Consider the following 26,973-nt stretch of genomic DNA (forward strand, 5'->3'; position numbering starts at 1 on the left):
CTGCCTACAGACTGAGTAGCCTCTTATCAAAATGCTGTAGGTCTTCCTCATGTCACTAAAAGTCATTCCCACACATCTTGACAATATCTAAGTTATATTCTTACCAGAAATGTTCAATCAGGAAATTTTATGGAAATTTTGCCCAAAACTAAAATTATATTTCTATACAATTGTAAATTGAATAATAAATTGCATTAGTGTAGCATCCTCCCTGCTGTTTAGCAACCACCATCACTCCCCGCCTGAACTACTGGATGCCATCTTGGGGTTGGCTGTAGAACAGGGGTCTTGAAACTTGGCCCTTTTATGACTTGTGGACTTCAACTCCCAGAATTCCTCAGCCAGCATGCATGGCTGAGGAATTCTGAGAGTTAAAGTCCACAAGTCATAAAAGGGCCAAGTTTCAAGACCCCTGCTGTAGAATTTCTCAGGCTTGTTTTCTTGGGAAAGTTCAATTTGCTGTCCCTGGGACAGACTTGGAAGCAACTCAGGAGTTTATGGCCAGCAAAGTGGCCATGTGCCCATCCGAGGACATTTATTGCCCAATTCAAAACAGTGGTCACATACCAGACAATTGGCATGGGGCCCAAAAATGCCATGCAACCATGGGGTGGTTGGTGACTTGAGGGTTCCTCTTTGGAATTTATCTTTTAAATTTTAATTAAAATATTTTAATTCTGTTTTTTAACTTTGCTTTTAATTATGTCTCTTTTCATGTGGCTGTATGGCTCTTATTTATAAACCACCCAGAGTCACTTAGGTGAGATGGGCCATGTATAAATTTGATAAATAAATAAAATACTATTTTAGATTCACGTGACTGGAATTATGTTCTTTTTTTTAAAAAAAAAAATAGTATTTATGTGGGATCAAATTGGTATTCTAGTATAATGAAAAACAGGATTTAATGTTTCTTCTTCCAAAACTTACTTTCCTTGGAAACAGAGGTGGAAGGAGTAATTCAAGACTGCTTTTATTATATTTCTTCTCCTATTTGATTCTGCCCTACAACTATTTCATTTCCCAACTGGTGGTTTATTTTTGCCAATTAGATTTAGTAGAGCAACATATTTAAGCACCCAAGTATTCCATTATCTTCTGGAAAATAATAAAATGAAGATGTTTAAATTAAATATGCTGTAGTATAACGTTATTTCTGACATTACGTGATACAGAAATCAGAAAAAAGGTAATTGATCATTCCAATTGTTTTTGTGAACATACTTGCTTTTCCTTTTACTGATATCTGAAATTATTTTCAATACAGGGCCCAGCCTTCTATCCCAGAGTGCACTTCAGCTTAATTCCAAATCGGAAGGATCTTTCCAATATCCATCAAGCTACCACAGCAACCAGACCCTGGCCCTCGGAGAAGGAACAGCATCCCAGCTCCCAGCCCGCAGCAGTCAAGCTAGAGCTTTACAGAATTATGGTCAGGTATGTTTGGAGAAGCAATCATACTCATTTATATTTATTAATGTTAAGATTATTGAACATTATTTTGACTGTAAATAGTTTACATGCATACACAAACTTCACTTACATGTTAAAGAACGTGCTTCTAATTTAGCACAGCATAATTAATAAAATCAAGCAAACAAAGAAACAAAGCATTTGCTGAAGTGCATAGAGCTGTGGAAAAGGTGGAGGCTTTCTCTGAAGTAGCCCCTACTTTATGGAAATCTCTCCTTCCAGAAGTAAATGTAACTCACACCTGTCTCGCTTTTCAAAAGTACATCTTTATTTCATTGTGCTTCTGGACAAAGCTGAATGCTGGTGCTCTGATGCTTTTGTTTTTTCAATATAAATACTGTTATATTATTTGTGTGTTTAATTGGACTGGTGTTGTTTTTACTGGTCACAACCTTGGAAGGGAAGTAGCACAGAGAGATCCTAAAATAATTAAACATTTGTTTAGAAACTTGTGATTGTATAATTTTCCTTTAAGTTTATATAACTCTGAAATTCTTGGGGAGGAGGAGTTAAATACAGTTATACAAAACTCTGAAAATTAGAGCTACAGGTGAAACTCAAAAAATTAGAATATCGTGCAAAAGTTCATTTATTTCAGTAATGCAACTTAAAAGGTGAACCTAATATATGATAGACTCATTACATGCAAAGCAAGATAGTTCAAGCCATGATGTGTCATAAGTGAGATGATTATGGCTTACAGCTCATGAAAACCCCAAATCCACAATCTCGGAAAATTAGAATATTACATGCAATCAATAAAACAAGGATTGTACAAAGAACAATATCGGACCTCTGAAAAGTATAAGCATGCATATGTACTCAGTACTTGGTTTGGACCCCTTTTGCAGCAATTACTGCCTCAATGCGGCGTGGCATGGAAGCTATCAGCCTGTGGCACTGCTGAGGTGTTATGGAAGACCAGGATGCTTCAATAGCAGCCTTCAGCTCTTCTGCATTGTTCGGTCTCATGTCTCTCATCTTTCTCTTGGCAATGCCCCATAGATTCTCTATGGGGTTCAGGTCAGGTGAGTTTGCTGGCCAATCAAGCACAGGAATCCCACGGTCATTGAACCAGGTTTTGGTGCGTTTGGCAGTGTGTGCCTCTCCATTCTTCCTCCAGACTCTGGGTCCTTAGTTCCCAAATGAGATGCAAAAGTTGCTCTCATCAGAAAAGAGGACTTTGGACCACTGAGCAACAGACCAGTTCTGTTTTTCTTTAGCCCAGGTAAGACGCTTCCGACATTGTTGTTCAGGAGCAGCTTGACAAGAGGAATACGACATTTGAAGCCCATGTCCAGGATCCGTCTGTGTGTGGTGGCTCTTGATGCACTGACTCCAACCTCAGTCCACTCCTTGTGAAAGTCCCCAACACTTTTGAATGGCTTTTTCCTGACAATCCTCTCCAGGCTGCAGGTCATTCCTGCTGTTTGTGCACCTTTTTCTTCCACACTTTTCCCTTCCACATAATTTTCTATTAATGTGCTTTAATACAGCACTTTGGGAACATCAACTTCTTTTGCAATTACCTTTTGAGGCTTTCCCTCCTTATGGAGGGTGTCAGTAATGGTTTTCTGCACAACTGTCAGGTCAGCAGTCTTTCCCATGATTGTGATTCCTACTGAACCAGACTGAGAGACCATTTAAAGGCTCAGGAACCCTTTGCAGATGTTAGCTGATTAGAGTGGGACACTTTGAGCCTAAAATATTGAACCTTTTCACAATATTCTAATTTTCTGAGATTGCGGATTTGGGGTTTTCATGAGCTGTAAGCCATAATCATCTCACTTATGACACATCACGGCTTGAACTATCTTGCTTTGCATGTAATGAGTCTATCTCATATGTATATTAGATTCACCTTTTAAGTTGCATTACTGAAATAAATGAACTTTTGCATGATATTCTAATTTTTCGAGTTTCACCTGTATATAAAAGTTGTTTCATTTTTATGATTGGTTTGCACATCTACCTGTGAGCTTTACATCTTTCTGACATCCAGATGTGGCCAATACATGAATTTCAGAATGCAAACTCTTGGGTGCTGCATATGATTCATAATTGCCGCCATATATCATGCTTCCCACTAAATCATTAAAGAAATATATTGTAAGTCTGAATTATTACTCTACATATTCAGATATTTTAATTGTGGAATGGTTTAATTATGCAACAATTAAGCCGTGATGGTATCAGCATCCTTTGGATTTCTTTTCAATGTTGCCTTCTAAGATTGTATAGAAAGCTTGAGAATACTTTGGCAAAATAAAGATCCGTGAAAAATATGTAGAACACGTCCCAAGCATTTCCTAAATATTCTGGACGTAGTGGCACATTCTGCATTTTGAGAAACAACTATGAACATTATCATAAAACCACTGCAACAAAGAGTATGCCAATTCACAGAACAGCTGTATTTTAATGGTACAGGCAGTCACAATATACATATACACTTCACAGAAAACAAACTGATAATGATAAGAGAGGAATAACTTGCTCAAGAGCCTAATTACAAAGCAGTAGGGTCTGAATCACCAAAACACACATTTGTTGTTTAGGATAGTTATTTCATGGAAATAAATTTTGATTTCTCTGAAAGTAAGAAAATTTGATTTCTCTGAAAGTACAAAGGAGATCCCAAAGTCAGATTATATTTATTTGTGTTCTATAGTTAAGTGAAGACATTTTCAAATTTCAAATACAGATCTTACCTGGCAGTTCTTTAATTTTATTGTCCTTCTGATTCAGTGTTGTTTTTATCTTTTACCTTTGTTATTGATTGTCAATGTATATTGTTTTTATATAAACCACCATATTTTTGTAAGCCACTTTAACAATGATTTTTGCTGGAAGATAAAAATGGAAATTGTGTTTCTTAAAATACATAGATATACCGTGTTTCCCCAAAAGTAAAGCCTACACCAAAAATAAGCCCCAGCTTGATTTTTGGGGTGGGCCCAATATGAGCCTACCCCAAAACTAAACCCTAGTTTTGGGGCGAGACACATGCCTAAAAATCAAGCTAGGGTGGGGGTGGGGGTGTGGAACTACCCCACCCACCCTGCACCCACGTACCTTGCAGCCAGGCCTCTCCTTGCTGGCCCACTTCTTCTGAGGCCTCTTCTGCAGCCAGGCCTGCATTTCTCAGTCACAGGGCTTTCCGGAAGGCCTGTGCAGCCAAGAACCAAGCTATGGATTCAATCTGTAGCTTGGTTCTGCCAGACTTCAGCAGCCGAGCACTAAGCTATGGATTGAATCCATAGCTCGGTACTTGGCTGCTTAGGCCTTCTGGAAAGGCCTGACTGCAAAATGCAGGCCCGAATGCAGCTGCAGAATTTCGGCCCCAGGAGAAGTGGACTGGCTGGGTGGGGCTGTGGGTGCCGGAGGTGAGGTAAGGCCTACCCTGAAAATAAGACCTGGTGCCTCTTTTGGAGGAAAAAAAATAAGACCCGGTCTTATTTTTGGGGAAACACAGTAGTAAATGCACCTAATCCTATTTTTGTTGATAAATTTTGGTGATAGGTTTGTGTACTTGTAGTATTTCTAGATTTGGAGATGCTTCGTAAATAAGTATCTTTGTTAAGTTGATGAAGCTCTTAATTAATATACCTACATGCATTGCAGTTATAACAGACCACATTGATATATTGCAAAAGCTTTTATTATTCCAGTTAAAGTGATCATTGGAAATACACACATTCGGTCATATTTTTTAAAATTGTTCCTAATAGTTTTACTGCAGTCTCCAAGATGGAATTCAAAGCACTTCATATTTCTCATTTTGCAAAAGGGATGAAGTGAGGAAGGACCAAATACCTGACCATCTTAGCTAGTTGATTTAGTATGCAATGAAAGGGAAGAAAAGTCTTAGTCAAGTAATTGTATTTTTTACTGTCACAGTGAACTATTTCTAGACTTTTCTAGAAATTCTACAAAGTACCAATAACTCTTCTTGGTACTTTGTGGAGTTTGAGCTTGAATAATTATTTGCTGCCCCAACCATAGAAACTAATGTATTATATCTGTTAGATGAGGCTGTATAATAGTCAGAATAAATTGTAGTAGATTTTTCCTAGAAGTAAAATGATTGCACAAATCTCCATGTCACATTTGACTATGGTCTTTGATTCTTTATTCTCTTTCTCCACATTCGTATAGTGTTCTTTTCTTTTAAAAACAATTATGTTTTTTCTAGATCAGAATGCTGAAAACAAAATGTTGAAGTGAAAAAGTGTTAATTCACTGGATTTCTTAACATAACCTTTTTCACTTACTTAAGTAACAATCCTTCAGAAATGATGTACATGTTTATGGATCCAGACAAAAACGTTAGGGTTTCTGGCAGCTATTCACATATCCATTTAAGGGAGCTGATTTCAAAGAAAAAAATGTTACTGTAGTTCAGTCATGCAAATGGTTTTATGTGTGTACACAGAGAGAGAAAGACAGAGAGAGGGAGGAAGGGAGGGGGGAGAGAGAGAGAATTTTCTACCCTTGAGTATGGCTTTTTAAAGACTTGAGCCTTGCTGTCTAACACTAAAAGAAATCCCACAGTTCACACTAACATATCATAGAAACACAAAATCTCCTCCAAAAAAGGAAAGGCTCAAAAAGTATTTCACAATGATAACTTTACCATTCTGAAAATAACAACACTTTTTGAAACCCTAATTATATACACATTTATTGTGGCAGGAGTTTATCATGTACTTTGTCAGAAAAAAATATCTGGAATGCTGTCAGTATTTGCATACAACATTGTGATTTTTTTAATCAGTTCTTTTTTGTAAAGTTTATTTAATATGTTTCAGTTTGTTTCTGCTGAAGATATTTTAAAAGATATTTTAAAAGTAAAGGCAACGGTTATATAATGCATAATTAATCTAAATAGGAATATACAGAATTAATGGATAAAGCGACACGCATTTATTTTCTGCATCGATATAAATAGGATAAAAAGCTTAAGCTCATGAGCAAAACACAAAAATAAAGCACAAAGCACTATATATTGTGTGAGGGTTTTCAACCGAACAAATTTAAGCATGGCTACTGTATATCAGTACTATGCTGCTTATGGAACATTTTTAAAAACAGAGACTGTCCTGGGAAAATACTGAAAATGAATCAGTGTCTAAAAAGCTGTAAGAGCATACAAAAGATCAAGCCCTAGTCAGTCACAGCAGAAACCTGGCATCCTATTTAATCCCAGATGTCTCCAAGAAGCCTAGAAACAGATCATGAAGGTATGAATGTAGGTGAGCAGTTCTCTCCCTCTGATGGCAGGCCTCTGACATCAGATAAAGCTATGGGTCTCTGGATGTGCAGGATAGAGGTCTGGGCTGTTAGGCATCTGTCCACCCAGTGGAGATTCTCTTCTGCTCATATGGTGTATTTTAATGATACTAGAATTGGCTTAATCTGACAACATTAAATTTCACTGAATGTTGATGTTCCAAGAACATGAATCTCCACATTCTCCATGCCTTACCTAATTTTATAAATCCATAATATGCCTCCTTTTAGCTTTCTCACACTGAACTAAATGCTTTCAGTTTTCTTTATAAGTAAAAAGTGCTCAGATTCATTTACAATTGAGATTTACCAGCATTCACAGTTGTAAACGCTATCCTAAATGGGTTCATACCATAAATATTTATTACCAAGGAATAATTATAATTAATAATAAAATATTTGTATTTGTTTCTTTCCTAGTTATATAATACTAATAATAATAATAATAATAATAATAATAATAATAATAATAATAAACAGACAGTAAGTGCTGCCTATGCAAAGAAACTGAAGAAACAGTGGACCACCTGGTAAGCTGTTGCAAGAACATTGCACAGACTGACTACAAGCAGCAGCATGACAAAGTAGCAACAATGGTGCATTGGAAGATCTGCAAAAAATATCATTTGCCTGTAAGCAAAAACTGGTGGGATCATAAAATAGAGAAAGTCATAGAAAATGATAAAATTAAACTGCTCTGGGACTTCAGAATTCAAACAGACAAGCACCTGCAACATAACACCCCAGACTTAACAATTGTCGATAAGAAAGACAAAAAAGTCTGGATAGTGGATGTGGCAGTGCCTGGAGACAGCAGAATAGAAGAGAAAGAACTGGAGAAGATAACAAAATACAAAGACCTACAAATAGAAATAGAAAGACTGTGGCAAAAGCAAGCAAGGGTAGTACCAATAGTAATAGGCTCCTTGGGTGCAATCCCAAAACAACTGGAGCACCACTTGAACACCATTGGCATTGACAAATTCGCTATTAGTCAATTGCAAAAGGCGGCCTTACTAGGAACTGCTTCCATCCTGCGACGATATCTGTAATACCATCAAACATCCACACCTGCCTATCCCAGGTCTGGGGTAAGGACTCGACAGACAAAATGCCAAATCCAGTCTGAACATCTGGCTGACTGTGCAATGATCCATAATAATAATAAGGTTGGAAGGGACCTTTGCAGTCTTCTGGTCCAATCCCCTGCTCAGTCAGGAAACCCTATACCATTTCAGACAAATGGTTGTCTAGTCTCTTCTTAAAATCTTCCAGTGTTGAAGCATTCACAACTTCTGGAGACAGGTTGTTCCACTCATTAATTGTTCTGTCAGGAAATTTCTCCTTAGTTCTAGGTTGATTAGTTTCCATCCATTGCTTCTTGTCCTGCCTTCAGGTGGTTTGGAGAATAGCTTGACTCCCTCTTCTTTGTGGTAACCCCTGAGATATTGGAACACTGTTATCATGTCACCCCTAGTCCTTCTCTTCATTAAATTAGACATACAAAATTCCAGCAATCATTCTTTATATGTTTTACCTAATCATCTTTGTTACTCTTCTCTGTACTCTTTCTAGAGTCTCAACATCTTTTTTACATCATGGTGACCAAAACTGGATGCAGCATTCCAAGTGTGGCCTTACCAAGGCATTATAAAGTGGTATTAACACTTCACATGATCTTGACTCTATCCCTCTGTTAATGCAGTCTAGCACTGTGTTGGCTTTTTTGGCAGCTGCAGCACACTGCTGGCTCATATTTAAGTGATTGTCCACTAGGACTCCGAGATCTCTCTCAGTTGCTACTATTGAGCAAGGTACTACCTATGCTATACCTGTGCATTTGATTTTTCTTGCCTAAATGTAGAACCTTACTTTTTTCATCATTGAATTTCATTTTGTTAGATAGTGCCCAATGTTCAAGTCTGTCAAAATCTTCTGTATCTTAAGCCTATTTCCTAGGATGGCCCATATTACACTTCTGCTCCACCAACTTCACTGACTAGTAGTCTGCTTCCAAGTGCAGTTCAAGGTGTTGGTTATGATCTCTAAAGCCCTTTAGGGCATAAATCCAGGCTACCTGATGAATCACCTCATTCCGCTAGTATAAGCCTGTCCATTTGTGCTGGCAGAGAAGGCCTCCTTCGGATCCCAACAGTCAAACAACTGCAACTATTAGGATCCAGAAGAGTCTTCTCTGCTGCAATTCTCACCCTTTGGAACATCTTACCATCTAAGGTAAGATCCGCCCCCATCCTCCCATCCTTCCACAAGAGCCTGAAGACCTGGCCCTGCTGGTTGGCCTGGGGATGAAATGGGGGAATTCCACACTGGAGGTGGCTCCTGGATTGATGGAGATTCCACCTCCCCCCTTGCTTTCTGCTCTCCACCATTTATCTTTTTGGTTACCATATTGATGTATTATTCTCATGGTATTCTTTTTGTCATTTTTTATTTTATTCTATTACTTTATTTTTGTTCTATTTACACTCCTTTCATTTTTTTTTTATTATTATTACAAGCCATCTAGAGTAGCCTACAGCAATATCAAGATACCAGTAGGTGGCAAACAAATTTAACAAATAATAAATAATATCATTTAACTTTTTCATAGTAGCCATATGCTATGTTCACATTTTTATTTATCATATTATTTTCCTAATTAGATTATGTACTAGTTGTTATTCCTAGTTGGTCAGACATTCTGACCAAGTAAGGATAGACCTGGATCTCGTCTGTTGTTAAACTTAATTTCAAATATCTACTAGATTACCTGTGACCCAAGGAATCATCATTTCAGTACAGTCCAAAGTCATCACAATTAATGTCTCATGACATTTTGTATTATGTCATAACCTTTTATCTAGCTGTGAATAGATGCTAGAGGTGCACCCTCATATGCCCCACAGAGACAGGCATATCACAGTTCCAACATCAAAGGCAAATGTTTACCCTAAAATCCCTTTTGTTCCCCATATGTGTGGCAGTCTCATCTGCTTTTTGGCCAAGAGTCCCACCCCAGAAAGGGTTTCAATGATTTTGAATTTGATGGGTGATCCAAATTCATCCTGTTTCTGAAATCCCAGATCAATGAATCAGTGGACGGCTTGCCTTCAGAAGTTGTGCCTGCTCCATCTCTGGAAGTTTTTAAAAAGAGATTGGATAGCCAGTTATCCAGAATAAGAGTCTTCTGCTTGAGCAGGGGGCTGGACTAGAAGACTTTCAATGTCCCTTCCAACTCTGTTCTGTTAGTTAAACACTAGTTCTGAGTCCATCAATTTATATTTCAAGGTTTTTCTCTCTTACTTTCCACATCAATTCTTAGTTTGACTAAAATGTTGACTAAAACTTATAGGGTTAAGAGTCTAAGATGACACTAAACTTGTCAGAAGCATATTTAATTAAAGTAAGATAAAAATAATAATAATTGCCAGCAGACCAATAAATGAATCTGTGCAAATTGTATATTTCACATTGGATACATCTTTATGTATGGGTAGCAGTATGATTAGATAGATAGATAGATAGATAGATAGATAGATAGATAGATAGATAGATAGATAGATAGATAAGCATGCAAGCACACAGAAATGTCTACTTTTCCCCCAGATGCTTTATTATAATCCACACTTTTTAAAATACTCGTGATTAGAATAAGTTTCTTTTTATTATTTAATGTAAACCTCAAAATCTCTATTTTTTATATCTCTGCCATTCCTTAAACATATAGGCTTTGTAGATATGTCTGTAAATATCAGTCAAGTTCTCTTCATCTGCAAATACCTCTTCTCCCTAACAATAAGAATTAAACTAATGTAAATAATAGCAGTGTTACGGTTTTATGACAAAATCAGCTGATTTATTGAGTGAATACAGATAGCCCTCAACTTACAACTTGTCACTTGATAATTGTTCAAAATTACAACGGGACTAGAATGAGTACTTTGTGCCCTATAAAGCACTTCTGGCTGTGTAAAATATCATGCCCACCACACTTATACCAGAATTACATGACACAATTCAGGTGCTTTGCAGCCACCTTGCCTTTACGACGAGTTGCACCATCCAATAGTCACATGACTGTGATTTGCAAGTTTTTTTGCCAGTTTCTTGCTGCAGTCATGAATACAGCAAGCTGCATTTTGCAAATTCAGTTTATGGTTTGTATTTCAATCTGAACATTGAACCAGATATAGGGCATAGCAGCTGACATTATCACATTATAGAATAGTTTCTGAACCAGTTATTGTTAATGTGATTTATCTTTCAATCTCATTTCACATTCTTTCTCAGAAAATATACTTTTAGGGAATAATTTCTCTTTCTTAAAAAATACAAAAGCCCTTGATTCTGTTCTTACTTCATTTCCATTCTTTACGTATGAGGAATGAAACATTAATTTTCAATAGCCTCAGCCAACATATGAACTGTATCATAGGAATGGGATTTAGTTTTTTATACTAGCTGCCAGTTTCTTCAATCTATAAATTGCTTGCAACCTTGAAAATAAAAGTAGTGATTACAATATCTGCTGGCACAAAGCATATCTTCTCCATCACCAGTCTGTCCTATGTCCCAAGGAACTACTGTTTTTGTAAGAGTTTTTAGAGTTCTTTTTCTCTCTGTGATAACAATCATAGGAATTTTAGTTGTGACCTAAAATGCACCTCACATAATGTAACATTTCCATATGTTTATATGTAGTTCTTTTTTATCATAAAACAGTTTATTGTATAAATGACTTGAAAAAATACAAAAGATAATGTACAACTTACATAACTAAACAGTTAGCTTATCTGTTCACCATGTTAATTCACAAGGCATAATGTAATTGACTGTAGAAAGACTAACAACAGTAGTAAATCTTCAGAATGATATCTGAAATCATATATTTTACTCCTGAAGAATTAAATGATTGAGACACATTTTATCGCTGATTAACTGATCCAGTTATCTATTCTGAGGCTCACATTGTATTGCCTGGAAATTTTATTACATAAAATAGAATCTCCAGTTTAGATTTCTGATTACTTTCTATTACAGCAGGCAAAATTTTACTTGTGAAGCATGAACATAAAAATTTAATGCATGAATAAATATCTTTCTTTTAAATGTTTTTAAGAAGATAAAAATTAACCTAAATTAATATACGATAAGAAAAAGAGATCAATGAGAAAGCTAAAAGTACAAAAAAGTAAAAAAGTAAAGGAACAATAGAAAAGTAAGAAGTTGCAAAGAACTTCTCATTTCACATTCTTCCAATCTTTTTTACAGCAGTGGCAGTACAATTATAAGCTTACCTTTTACTCTACTGTTATAATGTAACTCTCTTCTTTCTGTAATAAGTCTATCTAATTACCAAAAACTATAGACCATACGTTCAATTTTTTCTGTTTATGCAAAAAGTACATAAGTTTCCAATCAACAGTAAACATAGATATTGTTTTTCTTTGATTAAAGAGAATTAGAGGATTTTAAAGATTAATTACAACTGAGACTAAAGGTCTTTTTGGGGGGATGGGATTGATGGACAAAGAGTTGAAAAATGTTGTGCAATTTAGCAGCAAGATTATTGTATACATAAGGCTAGAAAGATTCAGCACTATCTGCATGGAGGAATGGTTGGTGAAGATAATGGAACTTGCTGAGATGGCTAAATTGACCTTTTTTCTTAATTACACTTGAAATTGTTTCTTCCATACATTTTGTTGAGAGTTCATGCTGTTCTGGATTGCCAGGATGTTTATACTGGTTCTAACAGACTTAGGAAAGAAACCAGTAAATAATTACACTTGTTTTAGTGGAATTAAAACCTGCTATAAACCACACAGAATGGATTAAAACCCTGTCACTATCCCTCTGAAATCATAGGACAAAAGTTGTCTTCAGGTATTTTGCTAAGTTCATCTTTAAACAGACAACAGGTTGAATGCTTGGCACTTCCTCTTTACTTTCATTGAATTGTTCTCTTTAGTCTGAAGAATAACTGACCTAACATTTGCCTGATTCAGGAAAACACTCCACCCCCAAAATACATTCATACAAATATTACTGTTTAAAAATATATACCCCATCATTTTCTTTATAGAAACAGTCAAAGAAGATTACAACCATAAAATTAAAAATACAAAATTCAACAATAAAATCAGTGTAACACAATTAAAATCAAATGCTCGCAATTATAATCAGCTTAAAGCTTTTAAAAATTGGCAAAGGAGATAAATAATAGGAGAGTAGTACATCCCTGGAGAAAGCATCAATAATCTGGGGGGGGGGTCATATGGGGAAGATCTGTTTCCATCTTCCAAATGGCTGAACTTATGGTATCAGTGGCAACTTCAAAAGGGTCTCTCCTACTCATCTAAGTAATTATGCAGGTTCACAGTGAGAAAGAGGCCCCTCAGATACTACAGCTCTTCTTCATACTTTCAGTTGTCGGGGATAAAGAAAAAATGGGGCCAACATGTACTCCCCATTAAATACCAGTTCAAACTCCTCCATATATTCAGCTGAGCAGTTGAAAAGGCCAGATAAAAATAACTTCAGCATGTTCTATGATCTCCCCAGTGCCTGTGACATTTCTATGAATATATTGTTCCAAACAGTGGAAAAAAACATGAGATGTAGAGTTCCTTAATTTCTAGACTTCAGCTGTTATCCACTGGTAAAGAACTACTGCAACTAAAAGCCTATCAGCTTTCCACAGAACCAAGAGAGGGAAACCAGTGCAAAACTCTGAAAACTTTCTACTGAATACTTCAGGAGGTTTATCATTCATATCAAAATAAAATAACCAAAAAAACATGCCCAACATACTGTATTTGAAACATCTGAATAGATGCACTAAATCCATAGTAGAACAATCTTAATTGTTAAATACATTAATATAAAAATAAATATGCCTATTTTTTTTTAAAAAAAACCCCACTGTTTTGAAACATTTGCAAGCTCATTTAATAAAAAAAACATTTAAGAAGAACACATATAATAACTTATTTATAATTTACTTCCAAATGCACATCCTTAAGATTGCTGAAATCTTTTCAGGAGATCATATATGCTGACCCATAATCTGGTTTTACTGATTCACAAATAGCTTTGCATGTTGCACAAAGCCAAAAGCAACTGCAAACTTACCATTACAATAGTTATTTTTTGAACAAAATAAAGCAAAATTCATCTGGGATGAAAAGATATATTAAAGATATTTTGGAGTTTATTCATTTTCACTGAAAAAAACCCCTTATTTTTGCAAGAATGTAGCTGTTCTCTTTTATCATATTCTCTATTCAATCTTGAACAGAAAAACAATGATAGAAAAGTCATGTCAATTTTCAATATTTGGAGGCATTCTTCAGTGTTTCAAATGAAATGTCTCCATGTTGAAGAAAACAGAAAGGGGTGTTGGCAGAAAAATTATTTTTAAAAACAGTGTGTGCTTTTTGATGGAGTGCTCAGCTATCTCTCAGTCCAGTTGCCGTTATTAAGGGATTTTAATGTTACAAGATTAACAGCTCTGGTTGATCTCTTCAGCCTAAGATGTCTGATAGAAACTAAAATGCAGTCTACATTGAGAGATAAGAGATTTTATTCTTTAGAGTTTCAGAAGGAGTTTAGGCACATAATTGAAATTTATAACTGGAAACAACTGCTGAGAACTTTATTTTCCTTCTTCTTTTCTCTTTTACAAGATTTAAGGAAAATTCCATATATAACTGCTAAAGTCCTGTAATCTCATGCAGATATGTCTCACAAAATATTGTTTTTATTCAAACTGAAATTTTCTATTTGAATTGGATCCAAAATTGATTTCATAATTTTCCACAACTACATCTCAACACCCACTTTCTTATAGTCCTGGTAAATAAAAAATAACTACTTTTCAGTTTGGAAGGGATAGTTGCCTAGTATTCTTGTATACAAAAGATGTCTGTAAGCACACATGCATGCACAGACACATACCCATATTGATATATTTGTGTGAAACAAAAAATACAAGAGAATGCATTCCACAGAGATGAAGAACTAGATCAGAGGTCCCCAACCTTTTGGGCACCAGGGATCAGTTCTGTGCAGAAAGGTTTTTCTGCAGACTGGAAAGTGCATGGTTTTGTGTGCTGCCTGCATCCCACAAATGGGACTTTGCTTGTTTGTACAGACTGGTTGCAGGCATGCCGCGGCCCAGTACCGGTCCATGAACTGGGGGTTGGGGACCCCTGAACTAGACGGTTGTGTTCAAAGCCAATGGTTTTTTTAAAAAAAATTCTCCTTCATTCACTTTAGTTTTCACTGTAACACTTATTTCAAGTTAAAACAAAATCCCTCTACATTTTTAGGAATTGGACTTGAACCCAGCTACTACTTCAGACATGTCAAACACAAGGCCCGGGGGCCGGATGCGGCCCACGATGTGGTTTCATGTGGCTCATGAAGCCATCCTGGAAACAGTGAGGGAACAGCCCCTACCACCTTGGCCCCGGCCCAGGCCGCCCGAGAGCCAATGTACAATTTTGTGGTGGCCATCCATGCTGAAACACATTCAGTCTTAGCTCCACAAGGCCATCTGGAAACAGCAAGGGACCGGCCCCTGCCACGTCAGCCCTGCCCCCTGGGCGTGCGTTGGGGAGGTGTCACCCTTTGTGAGGAATGAAGAAATGCACCATCGCCTGGAAGTAGCCAGCAAATGGCCTCGTCTACTTCACATATCCGGCTTGATGGGCTCCAGGAGAGGGGTTTCAGCAGGCAGTGGGGTGCTGTCCTCACAGCGCCGAGAGGCTGAGCCAGGCAGCGTGAATCCAAAAAGGGTGCTGCCGCTCAGCCCCCAGCCTGCCCGATTTCGGCAGGCAGCGGGGCACTCTCCTCACAGCGCCGAGAGGCTGAACCAGGCGGCGCAAATTCAAAAAAAAAGCGTGCCGCTGCTCAGCCCCCAGCCTGCCCAATTTTAGCAGGCAGCAAGGTGCGAAGCTGGCGAGCTTCACACTGCCCGGCTCAGCCTCTCAGCATGTGAGGAGAGCACCCCGCTGCCTGCTGAAACCAGGCAGGCTGGGGGCTGGATGGCATTGCACAGGTAACATCGACTCTCACATTGCTCATGGCGTCCCCTTCCCAAAGCCCACCAAGCCAGATATGTGAAGTAGGCAAGGGTCATGTGCTGGCCACTTCCAGGAGATGGTGCATTTCTTCATTCCTCACGAAGGGTGACACCTCCCCAGCTGCGTTTCTTGCCTATTTTTCTCCCTTCCTCATCTCAAATATTTTCCCACCACTGTTCTTAGGAAGGAAGGAAGGAAGGAAGGAAGGAAGGAAGGAAGGAAGGAAGGAAGGAAGGAGAGGGAGGGTCTGAGGGAAGTCCTGCCTTAGTCCTGCCCTGCTGCCCTTTCACCATCCCCTTGCCCCCTCCTCCTGGCCTATCCTGGGGGTCTCCATCCTATTGCTAAGGAAGCTTTCGATACAAAGCCAGGTCTCCTCCCATGGAGAGGGAGTGGGCCTCCCTCTGACTTTGCCCTCATACCCATCATGAGTACCCTGGCTAAGGAGAGCAAGCACAGCAGCAGCAGCCTTGAGGAGGAGGTAAGTTCAGCTGTGCGCCCCCTTGGGGAAGTGGGGCTGAGCTTGGTGCCGCGGGTGCTCGAGGGCCAGGCTGGGCATTTGACCTCTGATATCCAGGGCTCCGAGAAGCCCACAGCACCATCCAGCCCCCCCCCTCGCATGGCCTGAGAGGAACAGTGAGGCCCAGTAGACCATGCCTTGGCGCTTGCCCTGGTCCCACCCCCTTCTGCCAGAGACCCTCAGATCTGTCCCACTCCTGCCCAGGCCCCCTTGATGCGAACGATGTAGAGCTGGCCATGCCCACCCAGTAGGCCACGCCCATTCCAGCCATGCCCACCCAGTAGGCCACACCCACCCTGGCCATACCTACCCGGCCCGAGGACAACCGCAATGCTGATGTGGCTCTCAATGAAATTGAGTTTGACACCCCTGTACTACTTTATAAAAATAATTATGTCCCTTGCAAATGTCAAAGAGGATGCCCACACCAGTTCCCGCTGCCTTGTATTCTTAGCTTTCTCAGAGTGGTTTTGTACATTGAAAGTTTCACAGATGTTTTTTTTTTTATTTTTAAAATGTATGAATGCAATCTCAGTGATTCTGCTCAATCTTAGAAATCAAACTGAAGTCATATATTTGGGTAACAGCAATGAAAATGACAAAACATTACCAAGAATCAGAAAAAAATATTTGTAGTCTAGCATCCTGTTACTAATGCCATCCATCCAGATAACGGTAATTTATATGATACACGTTGCTTGCTCCAATTAGTGTTAAAACACACCATTTTCTAAACTTAAGTGTGAGCTAATCTTACTACACTTAACTCATTTTCTAAATCTGGTCTCATCCAGTTGTATTATATGATTTTCATTCCCCAAATCTCCAGCCAATAACTATTGGCTGAGAATGGAACTCACGACACATTGGAGAATATCAGGTAGAAGACAAATGTTTTAACCCTTGCTAACCTTATCTACTGTAAACAAGGTCATCCATATATATTGTATGATATAAGCTGATATACTGATATAGCAGTATATAATATTTCTGTGGATACATTTCACAATCCCCACCCTCCTTTAAAAAGAAAGAAAACAATTTAGCTGACTCTCTTTTGCTTCTTAATATGACTGCATCCAGTTTCTCCTTGTATCTGTGCATGAATGGATGAAGAATGGACAAATAGATACTCACTTGAAATTCCTCAGTTTTCTTCCCAGAAGAGATTTCTCTATCTATTGATTCTAAGGCTGTCCACTTGATATACAGTTCTGGATAGTGAACAGCAATTTAAAACTAGCAATAACAACAAACAAAACAAAATCTTATTCCTGGGGTCCATAACAGCTTTTTAAAAAATTCTCCTGGTAAGTTTTTGAAAGTGCCACCACAGCAAGTTTTGTTGTTTCCTGTTACAACATCTTTCTCTCTCTTGTTACCATCATTTTCTATCTGAAATAGCCTTTTGGGATTTGGAGCATGGGGAGAAAGGGTAAACATTATACCTAGAAAGAGATGATAATCACATATACCTCTCAATTGTGCAAAGTCACTGTACTCCATAAGATTTGACAGAAATCCGCATTTCGAAAAGAAATTTAAAAAGCATATTTATCAAATTGAAAACCAGTAGGAAAAATCTTGGGTGATTTTTTTTTTCTAATGGCACTTAAACAATTAGATAAAATAAGTTTTGACCTGCGAGCTAGCCAGCTTTTTCTAATGCTAGGCTAAGGGAGAAGTTCTTAAGAAGTCAGATTCTCCATCTTGTTTCTGCTATGCAAAGGTTTGCACTTCAGCAACTGTTTTCACCAACAAGAATGTAGGGAATAGTATTCAAGGTGAGGTTCTGCCTAGGTATATCACAAGAAACACTGAGATTAATTAGTGATGCACTGATTAATACTCTAGAATTAATTCTATCCAAGAATTCAAAGTAGAACAAGGTGCCAATCATCCTATTGCTTGTCTTACGTACTGGGGAAAATGCTATTATAGAAATAATTATTGATTTTTTTCAAAAGGGACATTTAAATCAGTATTTGCTTTGCTTTTTTAATTGGTAAGTCAAAGAAAAAAGCTTCAGTTGTTTGAGGGTACAAATAATTTCTTTTACTACCTTATGTTATCGCTTTACAAAACTGAGTTTATTATACTCCTGTAAATTAGGATAATAAATATTTCTATTGCAGTTAGTGACAAACCCCAGGCTAGATCATTTCAGACATTCTGTTTCTTAACACATGCATGAAAAACTGTAAAAGTGACATTATATGCATACAACAGAACTGAAGGATTACTGGTAATTCTTTCTGTAGGCAATATATATAGGGCAGATGCTGCACAACCTGCAGTAAACTCCTTATAATATTTTAATGCCAGTGTATCAGCTAAGGCCCTCCAAAAAGTACCCTAAGAAGTGAGATTTACAATGAGGGCTATTATACTTTGACTATCCTAGTAGACTATTCTCAAGGCCCCCTTGAGGAAGAAAATTACTTTAGGCACACACTACATTTTGTGCCACTTATGGTGTTTTGCACAAATACAATTATTACTCACAGTATAAACTTTGCCGTGAAAGTCGTGTTCTTGCCCATTTCTCCAAGCGTCCTTCGGGTTAGAGAGAAAAAAACTTGACCGCTGAACCTTTTAAACATTAGACGACCTTATTTCGATTACGGGATGCTAAGGGACGCTAAGGATGTAAGCATAGTCACCATAAGCGACGGCCTTCGGGTAAACAGGACGAAGATGGGGTTTTCACCGAGTTTTATTTAACATCAAACCAGAATATTTATGCAAGATGCTCGAGACCCGCTTTAAGGAGAGAGCAAGGAGCCTCACCTCACCCTACACCAAGGGCATTTGCGCAGTATTAAGTGCTTATTTTCAAAGCTGGTGGGTCCAGCCGCGGTAAAGACTCAAAAATTTGCCGTGGGGCGCGTCTAATTCCTTTCCCGGATCTCTAGAAGGGGGGGCAGGGGGGGTGGGCTGGCCAATTGCCTCCTCCGTGGACCGCCTCTTGTCTGCCTGTTTACTTATTCGCTCTCCCCGCCCATCCCCCTCCTTCGCAGGGCACTACTGGCCGGACTGCCCACCTTGCCACTTCGGAGCCGCCGCCACCGCCGTCGCAGCCGCTACCCCGGGAGACCTTCGCGCCCAGCCATGGCAGCGCTTTCCACTTGCCAGACTCCTCCTCCTCCTCCTCACAGCAGCCCCATTCGCCGGCCCTCTACTACTCCAGCTCCACGCTGCCGGCGCAGAGAGTGAGCTCGCCCTTGTCCATGCAGCAGGTGGGCTCGCCTACCAAGCTCCAGCGGGCGGGCTCCGCCTCCGAGAGCGGCGGCGGCTACGGCACCACACAGCGGGTTTCCTCTCCCAAGCAGTCGCCCAGTCGCCTCGCCAAGTCCTACAGCACCAGCTCGCCCATCAACATCGTCGTCTCCTCGGCGGGGCTCTCGCCTTCCCCGATCCGGGTCACTTCCCCTCCCACCATCCAGTCCAACATCTCCTCTCCCATTCATCAGCTGAGCTCCACGATCGGCACCTACGCGACTCTCTCGCCCACCAAGAGGTTGGTCCACCCTTCCGAGCAGTACGGCAAACACTCCCAGGAACTATATGCCACGGCCACTTTGCAGAGACCCGGAAGCCTAGCAGGTGAGAGAAAGTTACGCTCGTTTTTCTTGTCGACGCCGTTGAAGTCGCGCCCTACGAGGTCCGCTGAACTAGATCTATAATCCTGATAGATTCGTAATTTTGAGGGCTCTTGTTCGGAAAGGAGGGAGGGGCGGAATGGTGTTGCTCACGTTTTCCTTCCTACCTCAAGTCCTGGCTTCAGCGATTCCTACTTATAAACTAATCTATTTTAACTAGTCAAATAACTGACGATCCCAATAGAAAATAAGTGCCGAATAACATTGTATTCTCCTGGCCATCCTTATAAGTAGAACTGAGGTAGTGCTGATTTCTTACTATAAAAGCAAGAGGTATATTTAAGTCTGTATCCTTTGCTGTTGACCCTTAACATTCCTTTCATTTCCACCATATTCTCCCTGCCAGATAAAAAAAGCCCCATGGAAGGAAGTTTTTCTTTTAAATTAGAACTCCACTGTATTACTTGAATAAATGTATGGTTTCTTATTTAGCTGGTATTACGTTCTTTGGTGCATAGTTATGCTACCAAACAGAATTTTGGAATGATTTCTTGTTTCCAGTAATATTAATGTGTTTGATAGGTGCTATGGTCCCCATTCCTTAGGAAACACCTGGTTGTTGTTTTTAAAAAACTTGCAATTAAAGAGCAGTTATTGATCCTCTTGGTAATCAGATAACTAAACTGTGTTCTTTTCAGTGGGGAATTTTTGCTGTTGTAAAAACCACTTGAAAGATATTGCTGTAACACCAGCTGTCATGCTCATGTGTTCTCTCATCTGATTTATGTGGCTAAACGTGGCATTTAAAAGAATTAGTTGGGAAGTGTTTTCACTAATACCTGGAAGATACTCAAGTATCTCCCCTAAAAAAAAAAAAAGCAAAAGGGTAGTAAGCTATCTATTTTAGCATTATGCTTTGTTATTGAAAAATGAGACAAAATTAAATAACAGGTTTGTTCTCTAAGTGTAGTTTTATAATATCCCACCCTTCAAAGGAAGGGACTGTAGGCTAGACTGAGAAGTGAGGAAATCCTGGAAGAAATTATTGACAAACACTTCCATAATTCTGTTTAAAAAAAACCCTATGTATTCAATCACTAGAAATCAGTCTTGATTTGAGAAGTTCCATTTTTAATTATTTACTTGTTTGCATTGCTAATGATTTACATTTGATGGTTCCAATCATGTGGCCTGTTCTTGAAAGGCCCACATAATAAAAGATACATAAGATTATGAAAGATATAGAATGATCTGTGGAGTAGTTGTGGTCATGGTTATGACCAGAGAATGGCAAATATTAAGTTGAGCAAATGGCATGTTGTTTCAATAGTACTAACACTTTCCTTTTCCAGAGAAGTGAAGAAAGTTGGAAGAAATGTGAATCAATGTTCAGTTTCTGTTCTCTACTACAGCTTATAGATGTAGGACTCCTCCTTGCTGGTGTTTCTTACCTGGAGTCCCTGCAGGCACTACCTTCTGGAGGTCTAAAAATAGTGTAATTAATCTTTTGTATCATACTGTTGACTACCCATTTTGTCTCTGTTTAGCAAACAAAGGTATTGTTTGCTAAGTCCAGCAACTGATCCACTCACTAAATTACTGTTAGCTAACCTGAGGCCACAAAACTAATTTTCATGCAGCCTTTGAACTAATCTTAAAGCCAAATACAGAAAATTGATTCAGGCCTCTGTTAAGAGTAGTGACCTTTTCTGCAGCCTGCAGTGTGGAATGGAGAGTACATAGAGAAAAAAGGGGTATTGGAGAAAAAGAGCATCTACAGCTAATTTTGGCTCTGGATCCAGCCCCTGCTTGCTTTAGTCTCACACAACAGACTACCCTGAGGGGCAGGAAAAAGATGGCCTGCATTGGCTGATAAGTGTCTTCTAGTATCTGAGATTTCAAGGACAGCTTCTATTTGAATAGCAGTGACTGATTGAACCTGAGATGATTTGCAGTAAGATTGCAATCTTTCAGTAAGCAGTGGGTCATTTATAATAGATTAGCCATATTAGCTCTTAAAAAGTATTTTCATGGTCCTTTTTGCAGTAATTAAACAAACAAAAGCTGAAACTGTAATGGTGGATTTGGCTCATCCCCCCTTTTTTGGTTCCTAGTCTACACTTTGGCTTCCATTCTTCCCTATATCTCTTCTTCTTCTGGTATTCCTTTTTTTGGCCAATGGAGGGGACTAGGTATGTCTCTCTCTTGTCCATGCAGTTCATTCTGGGACTACAAGGCTGAAGAGAAACCAAAGCAATTGGCAATCTAGACTAGACAGTACAGGGTAGTCCTAAACTTACAACAGTTCATTTAGTGACCGTTTGAAGTTACAACAGTACTGAAAAAAGGGATTTGGGGCCGTTTTTGACACTCATGACCATTGCAGCATCCCCATGGTCATGTAATCAAAATTGAGATGCCTGGCAACTGATTAATATTTATGACAGTTATAGTGTCCTGGGGTCAGGCAATCAATCATCTTAAGTGAATCGGGCTTCCTCACTCACTTTGCTTAACAGCTATATTGCTAACTTAACAACTGCAGTGATTCACTTAATAACTGTGGCATGAAAGGTCATAAAATGAGGCAAAACTCACTTAAATATCGCATTTAGCAATAGAAATTTTGGGCTCAGTTGTGATTGTAAGCAAACCTGTATTAAAAGTAGCAACCACATTTCTATATTTTCAAATTAGAAAAAACATGTTAGAAAAATATGACCATTTTAACTATTCATTTGGCCTACGTTGAACATTCTGGAGAGCAGAAGGTATGGGTTAGATGTATTTAAAAAATGTACAAATGTACTAGAGAAGTAAACAAGGGGCAAAGTTTAAATGAATACACGAAGTGGGTAATGTAAAAATGGCCCATGGATCATGAATTAATTGCCTAAAGATGCTCATCTTATAGAAAAGAAAAACTAATTCCAGAGTAGATGGTTATATAATTGAATCATCATCACCTGCATAGCAAGAATGTTATGGTTTTGTGTTTTTCTGGGACAGAGGAGTCTGCTAACTCAGCAGAGACATATGGGGAAAATGCAAATCATTTGTTTTTAAAACAACCATGTTTGTGTTTGATAAGCAAGAGAATTTACAACTTGGCTCTTATCCCTGCTGAAAAGTTAGTTTGTGTGCTTGGAATCAGAAGATCTGAGTGCCACTTATGCTTAAGTGGGCTGTTTAACTGAATAGCGTTTTTTCTGTTGTTTCTATCCACTGCAATGTATTTTGTTTTTTATTGGAGAGGGTTGAAAGTTTGTTTAGTGGGAGTAAATGTCATAGACTGCATCTAAGGGGCCAGTTTTTGTGGACATACTTTGTTGAAGTTACTAATGAAAAACAAAATTTTAAGCATTGAATAAATTAGCTGAAATCACATATCTTTTTGTGTTTGCTTAAAAAAAAACCTTGCAAACCTTTAGGAGTAAACAGTCCTTTTTACAATGTTTGAGAAATATGTTATATTTCTTCTCATCGTCTTTTTTTCACATGAATGGTTTCTTGGCTGGCTTGTTTGTTGGAAAGATCACTGAGAAGACCTCCTTCTACAGACTGGCGCCAATAAACACCCACAGTCTTTGTATAATTATGAATCTTTTCAAATTGGTAACTACGGCATTTTGACACATTACATGTTGAGTGAAAAAGCCTAAAAGTGACAATAGATGTTCTGTAGGTATAAATCAATTAAGAATAACTGAAGGTTTCTTGACTAGTGAATGACAAACTCACTATTTTATTGCTCTTTGAAAAGGTGAAGCGCGCTTGTTCCTCTTTTTAATTTTGAATTCAATATCATTTGATGACACCATTTACTTAGAATATCGATCTGAGTTACTGTCACGCATCCAGTTAATTTATTCTGCAATTCCAACATTACCTAATACTTTACTCAGTGTTTGAGGTGCTTTATTAAAAAAAAAAAAGATGTAATCCATTCATGCCATCAGAACCAAACTGCAAAAATCTAGAAAACTATCAGATGGGTGCAGAAAGATTTCTGTATCTTTTTCTTGCCCTCAGTTAGTCTTTTGGCTTCTTTGCAACTCAGATCTGGTAGTCCTACAGTATCATTACATTAAACATTATGTTGTTTGCTACAATTTTATTTCTTATTACTTATCTTATTACTTATTTCCTAAACAATCTTGAACATTGTGTATAAATTGGAAGACAAAATAATAGTAACCACAAAGGTAACTTTTTTCAAAATAAAAAAAATAGACTCATTCGTTTGATTTCTGTTGTCGAAAGTGGGGGTTTGGGGTTTATTATACACACTAGAAATTCAAGTCTTGTTCATGATAGATTATGACATCTCAGGAGAAGAAAACTGAATAAGTCTTTTGTTTTTTGTCTCTTGGTACTTTTTTTAATTCCACTGACTAATGAACTCTTGAATCAAAGGATGTCTTTGTTAAATGTAAACAAACCCTGCCAAATCTCTTCAATTAAACTCCTTAGAATCACAGTACTAGAACTTAAAGTGGTGGGATGGGGGATATATTTAAAAGAAGTATTGTAAAAAATATTATTTTGCCTTTTTACAAACAGGAACCGGATTTTTCACCACTCTTCTTTAAAAAGTGGTACAATAATGTTGTTCTTCATGTGAAAAATTAGATCTTCTGTTCCCTGCCCTGAAGGCAGTGATACAATTTAAATATTCAGTAACTGCTAACTGTTTAATCCCCTTAACTCTGAGCATCATATCTTTCTGGCTTTCCATTTAGTTCCATTTACTGCTTGTGTAAGTAATAGCTATGAGTATAATTTCACAGGTTGGCCTCTTTGAAAATGCTGCCTGATTAGAAATGTATACTGTTGTGTGTATATATCTTTAGGCCACTCTGATGTGAAAGAATTAGCCTTTTGTCACACAGAGAGCATATTTAAGTGTTGTGTTTGCATTTGTAATTTGTATATACATTTTATTTCATTTATCAGAATATGAAATACAAAGGAAAATAAAAAATAATGGGAAACCAGGGGGAGGAAAAAGAGAAGAAGAGAGAGTGTGGGGTAGAAGGGGATGGGAAAGGCATTCCAACTCTTTTTAGCATAGTAGAAATTAATAAGATTACAGCCTCAACATTTTACTTTTACACAGTAGTATATATAGTAGCCATTTCTATAATAACGTAATCTGTGGATGTTGGAAATTTGCACTGGATGGTGGATTCTCTGCATGTTGGAAATTTATGATGAGGTCCTCATCAGTATAAAAAAAGTATGCTATTTAATTGCAAACATTTTATTTGTATTTATTTGTTGTGATGATGAGATTATCTATGGTCCTGTCTCTCCCCAAGGGTATCTACCCATTCTGCTAGAACTGATAGTGTCGGGGCACGTTTAATGTTCCTTCCTTCAAATATTGCCAGTTGGAGGGACTTGGGTAGCTCTTTCTGCCTTTGGAACCCTCCCCCCCAGTTGTGGTAGGCAAGCCACGAAGACTCGACTTTTCCCATAGGCATTAGGATAGTGTGAGGCTGGAACCCAATCATGTTTTATTATGAAAGTGTAGAGATGCATGGCAATTTGGGGAGGCTTTCCTGTTTTTATTGTTTTTTTTATAGATTTATAGTTGTTTGTGATTGGCCTAAGGTTATGTTACATAAGATGGACGGCTATATAAACCTTTAAATAATTGCATACATAAAAATAAGTATAGTATTCATGGATCTTGGTAGAGAAAATCATGATTTATTGAATAAGGAATGAATGTTAAGTCTATGATCTATCCCCTTTCCTCAGACATGAGTTTTGATCATCTTAGTTTCATAAATCAGTTTTTCATTTTGTCTATAATAATATATTTACTGGTTGGTTTCCAATTTTACCTGGCAAGCTAACATTAAACTCCAGTCCTTTCTTTGTAGCAAAATGGAAAATTGGCTTATAGCAGGGGATGGCATTTCCATGATCTCAAACTAATATTTGCATTCCCCTCCCCCCCCACCGACATCTCTTGTTGTGTTGGTTGTAATGTTTGATGCTGACCTAAAACAATTATCAAGAATAGTTTTGAAATATATATGTAGTTTAAAAAAGCAAAACAAAACTGTAAATATGAAACCAGGAAACTGGAAATGTGTGTAATCATTATATTTCTTGAAATAAATATTTCATGTTATCTGAGCAAGGACTAGCTTTTAAAATATTTGTTTGATATTCCTGGGTTATACTTTTAGTGCTTGAAACTGCTGTCAGCTGAATAAAATATGGTATGTGATTTGGCTTTAAAATATTCATTATCTCAGTTTTACTGTCCTGTAAATAAGCTCTTTGTTGTCTTTCCTATTATCATTTTGGGACTCATTTCCACAAGTTTGTGAATGTTGTTTATTTTAAAGATGAACTAGATTTAATGTCCCATACTTTGTAATATTACTTGTCTGTGTTTCTTGTTTAAGATATATTTAGATTTTGTTTACACAGAGGAAAGTTTTTGTTTTCTTCTTTCTTTGCAATGTAAGACTTGGAAGTTTTCTTTCATCCCCACACAAGTTCAAAGAAACCTTGGTCATGTCTGGTACAAGAGCTGGTTTTGTAAAATTGTAATAATTGTGGTATTGCCCATTTTCACAAGGTTTTCCCTTTGTCTCTAAACCTTAGGTAGATTCATTTTTGTATAATTTAAGATTAGACTGTTATCAGTCAAAAGGAAAATATATTCTGAATTTTCTTCAATGGATTTGTACCAATTGATTAATCATACTTGGCTAAATATGATCTTGTCTCAGCGTATATGAGCTTTTCTAGAAAGCTTTCAGATACAACCAGTCTGCTTTGAGGGGACACATAAAGTTAACACATGCATGTTGATGATGTCATGACTTGTGCCTTACTTATTTTAACAGTGTATTTGTTCTCTTGGAGAGCTTTTGGAAATGTAATTGCTCTCCCCCTATACACAAACATGTCTAGTAACAAAACAGTCCATTAAATTTGGTTGCAGTTTAGATTTCAAGAAATAGTTAAGCAATTT

At 37.9% G+C, this 26,973-nt stretch overlaps 1 protein-coding gene across 13 annotated transcripts in view; it reads left to right on the top strand.

The window, feature by feature from the left end:
* Positions 1–26,973, top strand: part of CTNND2 (catenin delta 2) — a 524,740-nt gene that overhangs the window by 231,364 nt on the left and 266,403 nt on the right. For all 13 annotated transcript variants that reach the window (XR_005555019.1, XM_039329341.1, XM_039329329.1 and 10 more), the window contains 2 exons: positions 1,268–1,437; positions 19,392–19,977. Coding sequence is in view for 12 of the 13 variants with exons in the window: in XM_039329341.1 (XP_039185275.1) it covers positions 1,268–1,437; positions 19,392–19,977 (756 nt within the window). In the remaining variant the exon portion in view is untranslated. The remainder of the gene's footprint in view (positions 1–1,267; positions 1,438–19,391; positions 19,978–26,973) is intronic.

The sequence above is a fragment of the Crotalus tigris genome, unplaced genomic scaffold (genome assembly GCF_016545835.1).
Source record: "Crotalus tigris isolate CLP2741 ecotype Arizona unplaced genomic scaffold, ASM1654583v1 scf7180000024391.5723578, whole genome shotgun sequence".
NCBI lineage: Eukaryota > Metazoa > Chordata > Lepidosauria > Squamata > Viperidae > Crotalus > Crotalus tigris.